General features: G+C 27.2%; 2 protein-coding genes across 7 annotated transcripts in view; one reads left to right on the top strand and one right to left on the bottom strand.

The window, feature by feature from the left end:
* LOC117174057 (tubulin polyglutamylase TTLL4-like) overlaps positions 1–20,112 on the top strand; it is a 754,936-nt gene that overhangs the window by 162,330 nt on the left and 572,494 nt on the right. The window lies entirely within an intron of this gene.
* On the bottom strand, positions 18,167–19,417 carry LOC117174060 (enhancer of split malpha protein-like). Its single transcript, XM_033362723.1, has one exon. It carries the CDS (start codon positions 19,265–19,267, stop codon positions 18,767–18,769), a length of 501 nt encoding a protein of 166 aa, XP_033218614.1. The 5' UTR covers positions 19,268–19,417; the 3' UTR covers positions 18,167–18,766.

The following is a 20,112-nucleotide window of genomic DNA, read 5'->3' as shown; positions in this document are numbered from 1 at the left end:
GAATTTTCAACTACAATTGTTAATTTTCAACTCAGAAAATGAATTTTTAATAATGTAGTTCAAACAGAATTTTTTTGAATTAAACAGTTACATTTTTAGCCAAAAAGAAAATGTGGTGAGCCTAATTAGATTGATATTTTAAGGGTGGCGTTACATAACTAGATTAGCAAGATTTTAATTGAAAATTGGTTCATCGCATACAAAATTATTTAAAAATTGAATACACATTGTGGTAAAAGGATTTTTTTCGAAACCTTATTTGTTAAATACAATTGAAAAATAAATCAAATAAAATTTTATTTAAAAATTTAAAATAGTGATAATTATTTTACCTTTTAGAATTGATATTTCTTGAAATTATTAACAATTACTAAAACATAAATATATTTTTTTTAAATCGAAAGCATGATTTTTAATCATCACCCAAAATTGATTTTAAAAACCTACCGTTTTCATCTGAAAATTCTCCGTAGGTTTTTTCGGAATTAGTTAATTTTTAAAAATTAAACTTTCTTACCCGTACTTAAGTATTTAATATCTAGGATGTACATTTTTATTTTTCATTTTAACCTAAATTAAAATTTTTTATTGCTATCTACAGCCTCTTGGACTTTCTTATTAGTGCCAATTTGAGAATGTCAATTTCCGCATCAATTTTCTCGAACCAGGATACCTTTTTTTAATCAAACTTTTCTGTTCCTAATTTTGAAACACTTCCGCTTCGATGTGGACTTTTATTTCATTTTTAAATAGTGATTTTAATCTTACAGAATGCTTTTTTCCTTCCCTAAAAAAATTCAAGTTTTTTCTCAAAATTGTAATAGTTTGCTCAAATATTTCATCTCACAAAAACATCTACGATGTAAAGATTCCACCCAGTAAAGAATTATTAGTATACTGAAAAGATTTTGTTAAATCAAAGTTTACCAAGTAACTACATACGTAATTATGTATTTTGTGAATGGCTCTCATTTCTATTATTAAAAAAGAGAAAATCTCAACAAGTTTTCATTTTTCCCCCTTTTAATGCATTCTCAAAGTTTTTGTATTTTCAACAATTTCATCAATTAAAAAATGTATAAATCTTTTAGAATTACATGTGAAAATTTTTATTAGACAAAATATATACTTTAGGGTATTTTGGATTTGGAACAAATTTTTGAGACCAGGAAAAACCGGGAAATGACAGTCAATTTATTTTTTTTATCGAGAATTAGATCAATTTTCAGAGAAAAAAAAATCCGCCAAACTTTAATTTCAATCATTTAAAAATAATTAGTTAAATTTTTATCTTCACCCATTATGAAATCATTCTGTTTAGAATACGTAATTCGAAAATCTTTCACTTTAAAAATTTTTCATTTTATATTTTTCATTTTAAGTATACATTTTAATTTCAAGAATTTCAAAATAAAGTCTCAAAGACTTATAAAATTAAAAATTATAAGCTTTTCAAACCGAAGATTTTTTATAAAAATCATTTTTATTCGATCAATTGTGAATATAAATTAATTATTGGATTTTAAAATTGAATTGTACTTTAAGATTTAAAAAGTGAATGATAATTGATTTCTTAAGACGATTCGGAGTCAGTTCAAAATTTTAGATTGAAATTTTATAAACTATTTTCAATATTGAAATAACTTTAAAAAATACATTCATAATTGAAGGCTTTTATTAAATAATATTATTTAAATAATATTTCAGTCTAAAATATTGCATTTTTAAGCCTTTCAATTTAAAAAATTTCAATTAACAAGAAGAACAATTATTACTCAATTTTAGGAAATATCGAACTGTTTATTTAAAATCAGTAATTATAAATTAAGTATTTAAAATAAAAAACAAAATAAAAACTTTGAACTTTACAATTTTAATGGTTCTATTTAAAAAATTTTATTTGTAAGTCAAATTGTTGAATTTGGATGTATAAATAAGAATCGAGGCGTACTGTCATCATTCGGCTATTTGTACCAAAATTTCGGTCCAAATACTCCATGGTCTAATTTAAAACCAAATATAAATTATAGCAGATTTCGAACAAAAAATTTAAAAGCTTCTTAAGACTTTTGAAGAGCTTCAGAAGAATAAAAAACATTTTGTAGGAAAGTTGAAAATGATTTTTTATTTTGGTATATAAATATTAGGAGAATGTTTAAAAAGTTAGAGAAAGATTTCAAAAATGATTAAAAATGAATGTGGAAGATTTTAGGTCTTTTTTTTTAATTTGGCAGGATTTAAAAAAAAATAGGAAAAATTCGAATTATTTTTAAACTCGTTTATTAGTTCTGAAAAAATGTAAAAAATAATTTAAATTTGAAAAAATGTACAACATGTAAATTTTTCGATATTTCGAATTAAAATTTTGAAGCATTTCATGGATTTTCAAACTGTTTAAAATAAAAAGAATTCAATTTATAATTTAAGAAGTTTTCAGCTTATAAAAAAATTAATCGTTAAATTTATAATGTTCAATTTATAATGTACAACTCTACTGTTTCTAATTTTGAAAGTAAATTTTTCTATGGCTGAAATCGTTAGAACATTTTTTTAAAGAAAACATTTTGTAAACAAATAAATATACTTTAAGATTATTTAGTTATTTTAAAAATTGGAAACAGTAGAGTTGTAGAGAAAGTTTTCACGTTTAAAATAAGCCATCATTTATTAAAATGCAATCATTTTTCAAAAATTGGTAAGAAGCGACGTCAGAAAAAATTCATTTGAAAGAAACATTATTAAAATGAATGTTTTTTTGTGTATATTTTACCATTTTTATAAAAAAATGTTTTTTTTAAACGACATCAGTTATAATATTTTTATTCTTAAAATCATAGAAAAACTATTTTTCAGATATCATTTTAAATTTAATGATTGATTCTTCAATTCAGACATTTATAGCATTAAAAATTATATTAATTTGGATTTATATTTTTGGTATTAAATCTGAATCTTTGAACTTTAGAATTTATAAAAGTTTAAAATTTTTAATTTGACCGTTTAATCGCATTTAATTTAAAATTGTTCAGTTGAAAAGTGTTAGCAGCTTCCATTTTATACATCTATAAATTATTGAGAATTTGAATACAAAATGTTTGAATTAAAAAACTTTCAAATTAAAAAATTTAAGCCTTCCACTTTAAGTGCTTTAATTCGCAGTACAGTTTTTCTTACTTCAACTGGAAATTTTTTTGCTTTGGAGTTCGATTTTTTTAATTTCATTGATCATGAAAAATGTTTGCGAACGAAAAAAAAACCGTGAAATGATTGGAAACTTTTTTCATTGATTAAAAACGTCGGCCAACCTGCACTCAAAAAAAATCTGGTTGAACCAACCGGCGTTCTGGTTAATTCAATAGGAATAGAGTGTTAAATATGCCCTAACTATAAATTCTGGTTAAAAGTATCAGAAGTTTGTGGTTGACAATTTTCTGGTTAATGTTACCAGAAATTCGGGTAAATTTAACCAGAAGTTCTGGTAAGGTTAATCAGACATATTTACTAGACAGTTTTCTGGTATAGCTTAAGCATACAACGTTCTGGTCAACATAACCAGATATTCTGGTAAACTTAACCAGATGTTCTGGTAAGCTCAACCAGATATTCTGTAAACATCGATTTTCGACTAATGAATTTCGATACTCTTGAACCTTCATAGAGTCTTCCTAAATCCCTCTGAAATCGCATGGAATACATGTTAAATTTTCCCAAAGAAAATAATCAAACAAAAGTTTCCGACAACAAAGTTTATTAATACTATTTTGATCGTGATTTTACATAATATGCATGCAGATCACTTAGTCAACACCAAAATTATTGAACATTCACTTTATTTATTTATTCTCTACAATGTTAATATTTTCGAAAATATTTTTCAGACACCTAAAAAATATGTGCTTGCTTCGGAAGTAATCCTGTAGCATCGGTATTTAGACAGATAACGCGTAATTTCTTATAACACAGCTAAATTCACGGTAAAATGACATGAGCCAAGACAGATTTCTGGAAATCAACAACGGATTAAAATAACTAGAAACTTGTTAACCAGACGCGTCTAGTGACTTTATAACTAGAACTTATTTTTGAGTGTGTAATTAAATTTTTCTATTAATTTACAATAGTATTTAAGAATATAAAGAAATGTAAAAAGACCCGGTAGATTGATTTCGCGCTATGGAGCCATCTCAAGTAGCGCTCAATGTTTAGCGCTCAGCGCTCAGTGCTGAGGCTCACGTATCGTGCGAGCGCGTGCACGCGTATCCAGTTCGCATGCCTCTAAAGGTATAATAATGCTTTCTTATGCTATGTGCACACCGTGTTTAAGTACGTACTATAAAGTGCACAAGTGCTCATGCACGCAAAACTAAGTATTCGGCGCGCTTATGTGTTGAATCGAGACCGTGGGAATGAACGACGCGATGTCGCGAGCCCCGGCACGAGCGGAGCGATAAAGATGACGCTATTTGCTTTGCATACAGAGAGAAAGCGACGGCATTGGTCGGCCTTTCCCATTTGCTGCAACAGGTCTTACGTCTTCTTCTTCTTCTTCTTCTTCTTCTCCGTATTCTTATTCTTATTCATGTAACTCTTATAATGCAGTACCACTTTTTTAACACTTCATTACCTTAATCCTTTCTAGGACACATGAACCTTTCAGGATGGAAACCTGGAAAAACCTGCGCTTTAACAAATTTTTCGGAACGTAATAAACCCGGTCATTTGGTAATTTTCACGAAAGCGGGTTCTCCAGTGACCTTGAAATCCTGGATTTCTTCTTGAATTTCTTTTAAAGTTTGAGAACCTGGAAATCTTTGAATTTCTTACGAGAATCTTAGATTTGAATTTTTGTTTTGCTTTTAAAACTGTTTTTGAGGGGTTGACCACTCGTTTTTTTAGAATAGACAAGATTACAAAAGATTACAAAATCATTCTAAAGATTTCAAAATGTTTCAAAGGTTTTATAATATTTAAAAGAATTTTGAATATTTCAAAAAGAGTTCGAGGATTTTAAAGACTTAAAAAAGATTCAAGTGTTTGACAAGTGGGTGTAGACAACATTTGAATGATTTCAAAACGTCTCAAAGATTTTAATGACTTTAAATGAATGCCAAAGATTTCGAAAATATTTTAAAGAATTCATAAAGATTTTAGAAGATTTCAAGAATTCCAAACATTTTGAGAAGGGCATATTACACCAGATTTTAAAGATTTTAAACGGTTTCAAAAGGTTTCAATGGTTTGAAATGAATTCAAAGGATTTCAAAAATATCTCAAAGAAATCATAAGGATTTTAGAAGATTTCTAGACGTCGAAAGATTTAAAAAAGAGGGTATATTACACCAAATTGCAAAGATTTGAAACGGTTTAAACGTTTTCAGAAGATTTAAAAATATTTCACAAAGAGTTAAAATATTTTAATGATTTTAAATAAATTCAAAATATTTCAGACCGATTTTACAAATATTTTAAAGAAAGCAAAAGGATTTTAGAAGATTTCAAGAATTTCAAAGATTTCAACAAGGGTTAAAAAAGGTTTCGACAAATTTAAGAAGATTTCAAAGGATTTCTATAATTTCAAACGAACACAAAAGCTTTCACAAACAAAAATTAAAGAAGCATGTCACAAATAATTCAAAGATTTCCTAAAGATTTCGAAACATTTCAAAACTCTTCATAAATGTTTCAAGAATTTTTAAGATTTTACTAAAATTAAAAAAAAACACACAAAGATTAAAAATATTTGAATGATTTCAAATGAATACAAAAGATTTCAGAAATATTTCAAAAATTTCATATAAATATCATAAAGATTTCAATTTAAAAGATTTCAAAAAGGGTACAGTACACTAGATGTCAAATATTTTTAAAGAATTCAAAGCTTTTGAACGGTTTCAAAAGGTTTGAGAGGATTTAAAAATATTTCACAAAGATTTGAAATATTTTAATGATTTTAAAGGAACACAAAATATATCAGAAAGATTTCACAAATATTGCAAAGAATTCATAAGAATTTTAGAAGAATTCAAGAATTGAAAGATTTCAAAAAGGTTATATTACACAAGATTTCAAAGATTTTAAACAATCTAAAAAGGTTCGATAAATTTGAGAAGATTTCATCAATTTCAAACGCACACAAAAGGTTTCACAAACCAGGATTAACGAAATATTTCACAAAGATTTCATAAGAATTTTTAAATATTTCAAAACTTTTCATAAAGATTTCAAGGATTTCAAAGATTTTAAAAAGTGTATATTGCACCAGATTTCGAAGATTTTAAACAATTTAAAAAGGTTTCGATAAAATTCAGAAGATTTCAAAAGATTTAAATGATTTCAAATGAACAAAAAAGATTTCACAAACAAGGATTAAAGAAATATTTCACATTTATTTCAAAGATTTCATCAAGATTTTAAAACTTTTCATAAAGATTTCAAGGATTTCAAAGATTTTGCCAAACATTTTTAATATTTTAATGATTTTAACTTAATACAAAAGATTTTACAAATATTTCAAAAATTTCATAACAATTGAATACAAATTTAATAAAGATTTCACATTCAAAGGTTTAAAAAAGGGTACAGTAAACCAGATTTTGAAGATTCCAAAAAATTAAAATATTTTAAACTATCTCAAAAGGTTTTAAATATTTAAAAAGATTTCACAAATATTTCAAATATTTCAATGATTTTCAATTAATTCAAAAGATTTCACAAATATTTCAAATAGCTCATAAGCATTTTAGAAGATTTCAAGAATTCGACAGATTTCAAAAACCTTATATTACATTTTTTAACAAAAATTTGGATAATTTTTAACAACATTTAGAAACTTTGAAAAATTGTGGATTATGATAATGTTTTTCGTTGGAAATTTTATTTTCTTGCATTTTTTACATTAGTTTTTAAAGAAGTTTCAGATCATTATAGTTAGAACAAAATTAACAATTTTTTTAAATTTTCAGGTTATATTAACACTTTTCACACAAAATCGGTTAGTTTAAACAGAAATGATTAGTTTTCGAAAATTTAGAATTTTAAACAATTTTCTGTTAGTTTTTTTCGTTGGTAATCATTGGTATTTTCAATTTAAAATTATTAAACATGAAAGTATATTCACCATATTACAACAACTTTAAGCCAAGTTGGTGCGTTTCACCTAAAATTGATTTTTTTAAACACAGAATAATTGCATTTAAATCCAATGATTTTTCTTAAAATAATAAAAGTTGAAAATTTAGGATTGCTTTAATTTTAAAGTTTTAGTTGAAAATTAATTTATTTTGTTAAAAATTCATCGTTTTACTGGAAAATTAATTTTTTTGGTGAGAAATTTGTTTCTTTGGTTACAAATTTATTAATTTTGTTTAAAATGTATATTTACGTTGAAAGTTCAACTACTTAAAAGTTGACCAATTTTGTTCAAAATTCATTTTTGTAAAGATTCGCCACTTTAATCAGAAATTCAACTATTTGGTTGAAATTGCATAAATTTTGTTGGAAACTCTTCTTTTTGGCTAAAAAATTAATTTTTTGTTGGAAATTAATTTTTTTTGTTGAATCCACTTAGTTAACAATTCTTTTTTTGCTTATGAATATTAATTTTTTAACTGAAAATTTAACAACACAATTTTTGGTTGTAAACGTATCTTCTTTAATTGAAAATTGAACAATTTGGTTGAAAATGCATTTTTTGTTAGGAAGTTAATTTTCTTGGCAAAAATGCATCTTTTTGGTCGAAAATTAAACTATTTTGATAAAAAATTAAGTTATTCGTTTAAAAATTAAAATTTTTGGTAGAAAATTAACTTTTTTGTTGAAATTCATAACTTCAGCTATTTTGTGTGAAGTTATTTTGCCTTGAAAATAAAAAAAAAGCTTAGTTAAAAATTCAACAATTTAATTAAAAAATCAACAATTTAGTTGAAAATCCAACTTTTTAGTCAAAAGTACAAGTATTTTGTCAAAAACGTATTTTTTAATCGAAAATTCCACAGTTTTGCAGAAATTTCGTATTTCTGAATCAAAAATTAGTCTTTTATGGTACAAGAACAATCTTTCTTGCTTACATTTTTTTTTAATTTAATTGTTTTCTAAAAATTTCTTTATTTTTGACTTGAAAATAGAACTATATTTGGCTAAAAGAACAAATATTCTTTTGTTAAAAATTCGTATCCTTTGTTCAAAGATTCAACTATTGAGCTGACATTTTTTTGTGGTTGAATTTTACTGTTTTTTATTTATGTTAAACCGTTCTCGAATATTAATCAAATATTAAATTTTCGTTGATAATTCATCATTTTTGGTTAAATAATTAATTACTTGGTTAAAAATTAATTTCTTTTAATTCATCTTTTTGGCTTGCAAATTTAAAAATTGAATTAAAAATTCAACAATTAGTTGAAAACTAAACTATTTAGTTGAAAATGCAACAGTTCGGTTAAAATTTTTTTTTATAATTCAACTATTTAGTTGAAAATTCATCTTTTTTTTTGGAATTTGAGTTTCTTGTTGAAAATTCATCGTTTCGGGTTTCAAATTCAACGTACGTCTTTTGTTGAAAATTAATTTTTTAAGTTGAAATTTCGTCTTGTTTTGTATCAATATGGTATTTATATTACTTTTATTTACAAAAATTTATTCCCTTATAGTTCCCCTATTTTCTATAAAAATACCCCTATTTTTCAAATTTTGAGAGCATCTCGCTCTTTGGAGTCTGAAATAGAAAGCATCATTGAAATTTTGTTTAGATTTCGATTTTTGAATTTGAATGTGCTTTCTGTCGAGTCTCATGAATTTTGAATCTTCTTTTTTATTACAATTTCTATTAACTTGCTGCACTTTTTGATATTTAAGAATTTCAATGGGTTTACAATTTTCGCGTTTGAAAATGTATGCATTCATGATTAAAAATTATTTATAGGTTCTTGGAAAGTATAGTTGTGTATAAAATATGACATTTCCATTTTCTAAAACTAATTTGAATCAATTTATTTTTAATCAATCTAGATCAGTTTCGTTTAAATTACCTTGCTGCCTTTAACATTTCCCTGATTACATATTTTACTCTTCTTTCTGCAGAATAAGTACTTTCCAATTTTCTTCGAAATGATCGAATCCCCTACCATAATACTAAATGTGGCGATGTTACCGTTTTGCTGAAAAGTCGTCCTCTTCCATCTGGAGCTCGCAAATTTTGCAGTAAACATTGAAAGACAATTTTTAAAAGATACCTTAATCACCACAGTTATTATGAGAATCATCGTTACTCCTGGTTTATGATTGGTGGCTCTCCCTGTTTATTCACCTCATCAAAGATTCTGAAAGTTGAAAGACAGCTGAATACACGACGATGAAAGGCTCCAGAAAAAAGTGTAATTAATCAATTTGCTGATGTGTATCGCGAATTCGTTAATCTTGAAGAGTCGATTTAAAATGTCACGAGGGAGCAATGAAACTGAATTAATTTTACTGATTTTTATTATTTTTCAAATAGTGGATACAAAGCAAAAATAGACAAAAAAAATCAAAAAAAGTAAAAACTGATTGAGAATTGTGATTCAGAATATAGTAGGCAATTCGAATTAGGAATAGGGATTTTAATTTCAAGTTCATCAAAATAGTACTGTAGACTTCACACTCTTTCCTCTATTCCCTTTTTTCCCCTTTCAAACAAAATTTCTCTTTTTCTTCCTTTTTTTAAGAAACTTGCCCTTTTTCTAATTTTTTCTCATTTTTTCTCATTTTTTTCGCCTAAATGCAAACTGTATTAATAGAAGCTAATCAGAAAATTTATTTTTGGCCTAATGTTCATTCTTTCTTATTGAAAAGTCTACATGAAAAAAATATCAATTGAATCTTAAAAAAATGTCTTCGATTAGGAAATGATCAATGCTACATTTTTTTAAATTTACGTAATCTTTTCTTGGGTCGAAATTCATTTGTTTTGGTTAAAAACTTTATTATTTGATTACAAGTTTAATTATTTTCTTGAAAATGCAAGTATTTGCTTAAAAATACAACTTTAAATTTCGAAAATTCAACTGATTTCTTTTTGCTCATTTTTAAACACTGTAACTGTTAATAAATTTTATTAAACATTCGTTTTTTTATAGCAAATTTGTCATTTTGTTCATTCTTCTTAAATTAAAAGTCTACTATTACATTTCTGGTTCAGAATTTATCTATATTTTGGTTGAAAATTTAATTAAGTTGTTAAAGATATTCTTCGTTTAGTGGAAAATGCAGGTGTTTTGTTGAATACCCGCCTTTTTGGCTTCAAAATTCAACTATTCGGTTGGAAATGGAACTTTTTGTGGTAGAATCTTAATTTTTTTTTTGTTTAAAAATTGCTTTTTGTAGGTTGGAAATTGCACTATTTGGTTTAAAATTTAATTATTTTGTCAGGGTTATTTTTTATTGAAAAGTTCACCATTTGGTTCATCATTTCAGATAAATATTGATTTCTTTTCTAAAAATTTAACTATTTCATTGAAAGTTCGTCTTTTTGGTAGAAAATTAATATTTTCGATGTGAAAATTCAACTGTTCTGGAGGAAATGCCTTTAAAAAAATTTTTTTGTTGTTAAAAGTTCAACTACTTTGTTAAAAATTCATATTTTTGGTCTTAGATTCATAATTTGAGTTAAAAGTTTAATTCTTTTTTGAAAATTTTACTATTCTATTGAAAATAGGTGTTTTTTTATTCAAAATTTTTTTTTAACTAAAAATTAAACTATTCCAGTTTAAGATTCATAATTTTTGTTGAAACTTCATCACGTTGGTTAAAAGTACATATAACTACTTTTTCCGAATACTCTTTTTTTTAACTAATTTTTTAATCGAAACTTTTATCTGTTCCGTTTTTGGTTGGAAATTGATTTTTTCTCATTATAAATTCAACTATTTGGTTAAAAACTCACAGTTGTACTGCTTTGTTAAAAATTCTTGATTTTGTTTGTTGAAGACTTAACTATTCTTAAGTTGGAAATTTATCTCTTTTTGTAGAAAATTCGACTATTTTGATGATTGAAAAAAACATTTTTAAACTAAAAATTAGACCTTTTTTAAATTAAAATTTTAATAAAAATGTAAGTATTCCATTTTGGTTCAAAATTTATTTGTTCTATTTGAAAATTCAACTACTTTGGTGAAAGTATAATGTTGTACTGCTTTGTAAATAACTCATTATTATATTTGTTAAAGATTTAACTATTTCGTAGAAAATTCGTCGTTTTTGGTTAAAAGTTGAACTTCTTTCTAAAAGTTCATTTTTTTTACTGCAGATTCATAGTTTAGTTAAAAATTCCTCTCTTTGGTTAAAAAGTGGACTTTTTTGTTGAGAATTAGTTTTTGTTCTTGTTAAAAATCAGTTTTTTTTACCCAAAAATTTAACTATTTCAGTGTTAAGTTGTAATATATTTCTTGTTAGAAATTAATTATTTTATTTTTTAAATATTTAACTATTTTGTAGAATAAACTTATTTTTTTGTTGAAAATTAATCTTGTTGTGTTTAAAACTGAAATATATCTAATTCGATGTTTTAGGTAACTCTTTTGATAATAGTTCATCTTTTTGGGTTAAAAATTTATCTCTTTTTATAGAAAATTTATCTGTTTTTGTTGAAAATTCTACCATTTGGTTGAAAACTCATTATTTGGATTAAAAGTTCAACTATTTATTTAAAAATTCAACTCTTTTGTTTGAGATTCACTTCTTTTGAAAGCGTTTTGGCCTATGAAGGCTGGTATTGATTAAATAATTTTCTCCAAAAATTGACAAAAAATCTTTTTTTTTAACGTTTGAAACCTCCTTTATATTTTAACAATTTGCACACTTTAACTTGATCCTTACCTAACCTTCATTTTCTACTTTTTTAGCATTTGAAAACTTTCCAAATTTATGTAATTGAGGTTATTTTCATTTTAATTTCGAAGGCTTTTAAAGTGATATCTTTCAATATAGTCAGTGGCTCAATTTTCGAATTTTTCAATTTGATTAAAAGTATTTTAGTTACCAATAATTTCAAAAAATTTAAATTAAAAACATTTTATTTTGAAAGATTTTAAATTTTTTTAACCACTCTTATGTTTGCAATAAAAAAATATTTCCATCGTTAGCATATCAAATTAATCACAATTCAAATTGTTCATTTTTCTAACTTCTAATTGCTACTCTTCTAATTACCAAAACCAATTGTTGCAATAGCTTAAAATTATATTTTTCCCCATTTCCAGAGTTTGAAACTATTAAATTATTTTATAATTTTATATTGCTAAATTTTTAATTTTAAAGATAAAAATAACAATTGCTTAATTTTGAGTTATTTTCGGACCTGTAAATTTTGAGATTGTCGAATTTATTCTTCAGATATTAATTATTATCATTCGTCATCTTTGTAAATCTTTTTAGATTGATATGATTTTAGATAATATTTTTTTCTATGTTGGGGTTTTGGATTTTTTGAAGGGTAAGATTCTTCTAATACATGGATGTATGAGGGGTTGCATATTGGAAGGGTGGGTCCTTCATTCTAAGGTTTTACTTTCTAAACTTCCACTCCTGGCGTGAAAGGCTGGAACTATTAAAGCCATGCAGTCGTAACTCTACACTTTTCTGCACAACAATATCCACCATGAAGCCATTTCCCTTTCGAATAAATCAATAACAATTATAAATGATAAAAAAAGTATTGAATATAAACTGAAACTAATTATTCTCTAAAATATTATTCACTTCAATTCTTGTTTGTGTAAAAAAGGTGTAAAATGTTTCTTAGATGAAAATTAATTAAAAATTTAATTTATTTCTGTTATTAAATTATTCAGTTAAGATTATTATCATATTCTTTTAAACCCATGCACCAAAAACTTTTTGCTACATAAACTGAAGGTTCAAACTGAAGAAAGAAATTAAAATTATCTTAGATTTTATTATCTTTCATGAAAGCTAGAATTAATGGTTTTTTCAAAACAGTTAAAATCAAAATTAAAAAAATTATTATCGCAGAAGTACATTGTTAAATATTTCCATGAATCAACAATTAAGACTTCTACATAGCACAATAATCCGATATTCACCTTTCAGATTTTCGGTGACTTTCTAGTTCTCAAAAATATCAATTATAACAAATTATTTAAAAAATATAAAACGCATTATACTAACCAATTTAACAATTCCAAAACGGAAGAAATGTATTCGATAAAACATGAAATATGACACCCCTCACTACTTATTCAAAAATTTAACTGATTTATATAATACTCAAGGTTCAGATTCTTTCATTAGGGCCTATTATCTAGTTTTTAAGTTCGTCAATTCTAAATAAGAAAAAATTTCAAGATAATTTAGATTTTACGCCGGCTATAAAACTTATCAAAAATAACCCTGATGTAATTTTTCTTAGACCTTATGAATGTGCAGAATGTCTGAAAATAAAATAAAGAATGCAACTACCAAATATGGACAACCACCACCAAATATTTCTATTGAAATTCGAAAAAAGATAACAATTTTTTTCTAAAAAGAAAAGACAGAAATTTCTTTTTTGAACAAAAATAAAAACGAGGAAAAAAAATGAGAAGGCAACCAACCAAATCGCCTTCCTTCTCGTTTTTATTTTTATTATTATCAAATCACAATAAAAAAACATTTAAAAAAAATAATCAGCAACGTTTCAGCACTCATACCTTAGTAAGGCAAAAAAAAAATTAAATTAAATAAATCAAATAAAAAAACAAAAAATACTCGAGCAGGCAGGAACAACAACAAAACTACAATTCTTTCTTCCTGACACCCGACATTTTTTTTACCTTATGCACCAAAAACTTTTTAGTAATAAATTCTACTAAACTAAATAAGAGTTAATATTAAGGACCTGTTTATAAAGAAAAAACACGTTATGAATATTTTAAACTGAGAATTATTGATTGGAGAATAAGGGGTGGTTTATTAATTTTTCGTACCCTATTTACAACGCCTTTTTGATTATTTAGTGGAATCATCTCAGGTGTCTGGAGACCGTTAAATGAAAGTAGTTTTTATTGAATTAACCCCTGCAGTGAATTCTTAATATATTCACCCTCTAGTTACTTTGATTCCATTATATCTGATACCAATTCGGTGGACAGAACTATCTTTTCTGCATTCAAGGGTTACCCCTGTAGTCCATGGAAAATCATGTGAATTCACAAACACCCTACTTTTCCTAAATGAACATGTGCTTGTCACATATGGGCAGCACGTGTAGAGACTTAAGTATTTTCGGTTAGATAAACTATGCCATTGTCGACCTTCCAACAGTACATTTTTCTCCGATTGTTTCCAGTCTTTTTTTCCACTCAGTAAATAATTTTACAATATTTGTATTTTATCCTAAATATAGAGCTGTGCGCTTTAACCAATTAATCATTTAACAAACAAGGGTGGTCACTTGACCGCCAAATCGAGTAATGATCGGAAATATCTTAAGACTGGGAAAAACCCGAATTTTTTTTACTTTTCAATAAAAACAACTTTAAATTCATAAAATAATAATATTTACATTTAATTTCAACAACAGCAACATCATAAAGCGCTCTTATTAGTTAAAAAATATTTGTAGAAATATTTATAAAATAAAAAAAGGTAACGTATTAAATTTTATTTGCACTCTATTTTCCCCCTTTTTTAAGGATTCCCTTTTCCCCCTTTTTCTAGTTTTTTTGCTTATACGTGAACTGAATTAATAGAACCAAATTATTTTTTTTTTAATTTAGCTATTTTATTATAAAGTCTATATATGTATCTGAAAATTAAACTACATTGTTAAATTTATATCAGATTCGTTTGAGTAGAAAATTAATTTTTATGGTAGGAAAGTCATTTTTGTTAAAAGTTCATCTTCCTTGGTTTAAAATGAACTGTTTTGTAAAAAAATACAACTGTCTTCCAAAAAAGAGCCTTTTGGCTTAAAAATTCAAAGGTATAATGAAAAATTCAACTATTTTGTTAAAAATCGGTGTCTTTTGATTGCAAGTTTAAGGATTTTCTTCTAAATTCAACTGTTTTATTGATAATTAATTTTTGTTTAATTTAACTTTTTGGTAAGTTTTATTGAAAATTACATTTTTTGTCAAAGATTCACATTTTCGTTTGTTTCGGTAGAAAAATCAACTTTTATGTTATATAATAGGCTTGGTTTGTGATTAAAAATTCACCTTTCTTCATTGTAAATGGAATTTTTTTTCGTTAAAAATTCAACTGTCTTTAAAAAGTGTGCCTTTTTGGCTTGATAATTTAACTGCTTAGTGAAAAATTTCAAATTCAACTATTTTGTTGAAAACTTATCTTGCTTAATCAAAAATTAACCTTCTTTCTTGAAAATGTATTTTCTCGGGTTTAAAAGTAAACTATTTCATACAAAATTCATTTTTTTATATAAAAATTGAACTATTTTATTATAAATATAAATATTTTGTTAAAAATTCAGCAGCTATTTTCTTTAAAAACTAATGCTCTTTGGCTGAAAATTCAGCTATTTTGTGAAATTCATCATATTCGTCTTTATAAGTAAAAACTTAATCTTTTATTGTGGAAAAGTCATCTTACTTAATTGAGAATGTACTTTTTTGTTGAAAATTCAACTGTCTTCTAAAAAAAACCTTTTTGGCTTTAAAATTGACTAGCTTGCTCAAAAATTGAACTGATTGGCAAGTTCGGTAGAAAATTGATTTTTATTGGTTAAAAATTCAACTTTTTTGTTTAAAGTGCATCTTTTTGGCTTGAAAATTCAACCGCTTGGTGAAAAATTTGATTATTTTGTTAAACATTCATCTCTTTTGATTTAAAATTCAACTATCTGGTGGTAAATGGAACTGTTTCCTTGAAAATCAATTTTTCTTAATTCAGCTATTCGGTTAAACTTATTCCTCTCAATTCAAAATTAACTTTCTTGTTCAAAATTTATCTCTTCGAGTTTAAAAGTAAATTATTTTATTTAAAAAGTCGTCTTTTTGATAAGAAAATTCAATTATTTTATTAAAAAGTCATACTTTTTTATTGAAAAAGACAAGTATTTTGTTCAATTTTCCAAATTTGTCTGTTTGGATAAAAATATAATCTTTAATGGAAGAAGTCATATTTTTTAGTTAAAAATTAACCTTTTATTTAAAACTTAACTGTCTTCTACAAAATTCATCTTTTTGGCTCAAAAATTTAACTGTTTGGTGGAAAATTCAACTATTTTTTTACAAATTCATCTCTTTTGATTGGAAGTTAAATTATATGTTTGTAAGTGCAACTGTTTGTTTGGAATTTTTTTAATTCAACTATATGGTTTAATATTAATTGGTTGGAAATGATTGTTTGTTGTTAAAAATTCTCGTTCGCAGGTAGGCAATTCAACTGTGTTTTAAAAAATTTGTCTTTCTAAAATGAAAATTCAATTATTCGGTTGAAAATGCAACTAGTAGTTGTTGGATTTTTACTTGTTTTATTTAAAATTCATATATCTTGTTGAACGTTTACCTTTTTAGGTTAATAATTTAAGTGGCAATAAAAAATTCGTCTTTCAGCTTGAAAATTCTATGATTTTAACAAAAATTTTATTATTTTTAGTTGAAGCTCGATTTTTTAGGTTTGAAAATTCAACTATTTTGATTGAAATTTAGTTATTTAATTAAAAACTTAATTATTTTCTAATATATTTCGACTTCAAAAGAATTTTAACGCCGCTTGCATAATTGATGTTTGTGAAATTGATCTCTATCGTTTTGAATTTTTCATTGTGAAATATTATAATTAAAATAATTAAACCTATTAATTAGAAAGTTTTCATTATAACTGGTTCATTATTAAACGATTGAATTAAAAATATGTCAAATACAAAAATCGTACAAAAGTTTTAGTTTCAGTAGCCGGGTAAAAAGGGGAAATGACCGGGAATTATTTCCGGTGATAGAAGTGGCCACCCTACGAATGCCAAACAAAGAAAAAGGGTTAAATCAGTCAATGGTTAATTAAATAATTTCAAATAAAATATTTAAAACGATCAAAAAACAAGTAATAGGTTGCAAAATTAATTAATAGAAGTGGGTATCGGAAGTTAGCGATCGCAAAATATTCAATCATATCCGCATTTTGATTAATTCTTTAACGGATAATTTGTTTTGATTGTTTATTCATTGTAGCTCTATTTATTCATCCAATAATTGACGGTTTTAATCATTCGACGAATTGAAATATTTAAAAACAATGGGTTCAAATCCTTTTATCATTTATTTGTTAATACTTTAAAAAGAAATAATTCAAAAATATGAATCAAGGCAAAGTAATCAAGATATTTGTAGCAATTAAAGAATTATCAAATGATAATGCAATGTTTAGCTTTAAAAGACTGTATTTGTATTTATTGAAAAATGTTAATGATGTCGTAAATTGGGGACTTTGAATGGCATACCAAAGAAAATTGGAATTTGAGCCTCCTAGCATTTTTTCCGCGACCTTCTCAATGAGGTATGTTTTTCCTGGTAAAGATCCTAAGAAAATGTTTTCTATTATTCCATTGGAATGCCGACAGGTACCTGGACCAAATTTTCCTAGACAATGTCGACGTCGGAATTCTCGTGAGAATTTTCAGGTCCTTCTAAATACTCAAGGAAACTGAAAAGACTTGAAAAACGTTTTCAAAGCACTCAGGTATGAATGGCCCTTTCAGCAATGAACCTTTGGCGGATATTCGCTTGGCTTGAAAGTGAACACGATTTTAAGAGGCCTTTGCAGGTGCATCAATTTAGATTTACTTGCCAAAAAATGAGCTTCAAAGACTGTACTTCCGCATTCTTTCAAATTTAAGAAAATCAAGATAAATTGTTTCAGCAAAGAAGTAATAATTAAGAATCATTGCTTATTTTGCAACTTGTAATTTATTTTCAAGAAAGGTAAAGAGAATTTAATAGAAAACTTGAATTTCATTTTGAAGATAATAATGTTATTTTATACTTACTGTTCCGTCCTGGTCTTGAGGCTTGCTCTGCTAAGACTTAAATTCTAAGTAAAAGCGCAAAATTCAAGAAAAAAATCAGAATTAAAAATTGAATTTTGAAAAATATTCGAAATATTAAAAATCATAGATAATCGCACGCAACTTATTCTAAGGAAGGATGAGGGATAACATAAGAATAAATCATGGTTTAGCATAATATAAATTTATTTTTCACATAAATTGGAAGACGTGAAATTCCTTTCGACCGAAGTCGATCAGATTAAAGCCAGTATCACATATAACATCAGTAAATGTTAAATATCGTAGGTACAAGTATCACAATGAGGGATTAAAAGATACAATAATCACCCCAAAAATCTTCAAAAAAAATATAAAATCTCTCTCAAGTTAGTCTACTTTTCCTTCTCTCCAAACATTCAAAATCTCTATACCCTGTCATGAACTCTTGTTCGATTTGAGTAACAAACATTTTCAAGAATAAAAAAGCTAAAAACTCTACTTATCGAACTATCGATCACAGTTTAAAAGTGCCCTATCCAAATACAATATACTGCTCACGATGTCACATTGACAGCATCCTCGTAGTTCCGACATACCTTGGAATCTTTTCGAACGAGGAGCCTCTTCTTAGGGCTTGACAAAAACAATTGTCAGTTGAGTAATTGTCAGCTAGCTGTCACCAAAGACAGCTGTCAGTCACGACTTGTCACCAGACAAGTTATCAGGAACCAGGTTCACTGAGGTAGATCCGTTCCCACCTTCCAGGCAGCATGATCGTTTCAGTAATCAGGCCACTTGCATCTCAGGTAGTTGGTTTTGAGAAAAGGCCCTTTCCTTGTAGAAGAGGTCACAGTCGTTCAAAGCCAAGGTGGTCCAGTAGAAATCCCCAGCGCAAGTATGTGCGAAATGAACTGGCACATAACACTGCCCAGGAACAACAGGCACGACAGTCATCTGTCCATCCAAACAAACAGTGATAGCTGCTCCTTCTTCAGCGTTCTCCAAGTCAGCAAGAAGTCTCTGTTCCAAAGCCTCATTGCAGTTGTTCTGGTTGTCAACTTCCTCGGTGTAGACCTGGCACTGAGGCACTGCCTTCTGATTCTTCAGAAACTTTTTGCACGAATTGGTCCTCTTCTTCAAAAGTTTGATGAGTGGTTTCAGGATCTTCCTAACCTTGCGGCTAGTCGATGACTTGTTGTTGCCTCCCATCATCTTCATGTTGTAGATGTTTTCGTTCAACTCGTTCTCGCAGTCAAGCACGTGGCTAATGGTCATGGTGGCGGCCATTTTGAACTTGCGTCACACAATCAAAGACACTGAACGCGAAACTCAAACTGAACTGGTATACTACTTGCTGTAGAATACACGTGATTTTTTCGAAAACTTAATTGAGTTTCAGAAACACGTTTAGTAAAAAGTTTAGTGGAACTTTTTGGAAATGATTTGGGTACAAGCGCTAGTGAGCGAATGATGGTTGGAAGTGCAACCCCGGTGCTTATATAGACGCAGCCACCATGACAGGGTGCAAGAGTGGGGAAGGCAGGTGCACTCTGGCTGTGGGAACTTGGAGAATTCGGAGCTTCCCACGTCGAGGTCCACGCCGACCATCTGCCGTTCTCTTGGAGGCCCGAACCCAACCCATTTACACCCTGTCCACCTTCATACACCCCAACACACCCCCGCTTGAAGAAACTAGGATCCCCAGCGTAGGATCCCCCTCTCGCCGCGCAACAATGAACCAATGGATAGGACATCTCCTATTTCGAAATGTCTTCAGCTTTGCGAAACGTTCTTGTATGTGTATTTTAGATCTTCGTTATTTAGACTTTTTAGACCTTCTTCTTCTTCTTTACTCTGCTTGAGAATCGTAGGGGTGGTTCTTCTCCTTCTTTCGCTAACTACATGAGCCGGTTTCGTTTCTCGTTTTCCTGCTCGAGCAGGTCGAAACCTGTTGCGACACGATTACGGATCATCGATGCAATGAAAGCAGAGCAGTGGTGCAATCGAGTATTTTAAGGGTCTGAAAAAAAAGGAGGAGATATCACGCGATGTGGTTTCTTGTCTCGCGGTAGCATTTGAAAAAGTAGATGGGTGAAACGATCAATGGTGCACTTGTGAATGTATGGTGAATG

Source organism: Belonocnema kinseyi, chromosome 6, assembly GCF_010883055.1.
Source record: "Belonocnema kinseyi isolate 2016_QV_RU_SX_M_011 chromosome 6, B_treatae_v1, whole genome shotgun sequence".
In the NCBI taxonomy this organism is placed as follows: Eukaryota; Metazoa; Arthropoda; class Insecta; order Hymenoptera; family Cynipidae; genus Belonocnema; species Belonocnema kinseyi.
The sequence above is the reverse complement of the archived record's forward strand: the minus strand, read 5'-3'. Positions and strand labels throughout refer to the sequence as shown.

Excerpts from the sequence above, each read along its gene's own strand:
- LOC117174060 (XM_033362723.1), bottom strand. The coding sequence starts at position 19,267 with ATGGCCGCCACCATGACCATTAGCCACGTGCTTGACTGCGAGAACGAG.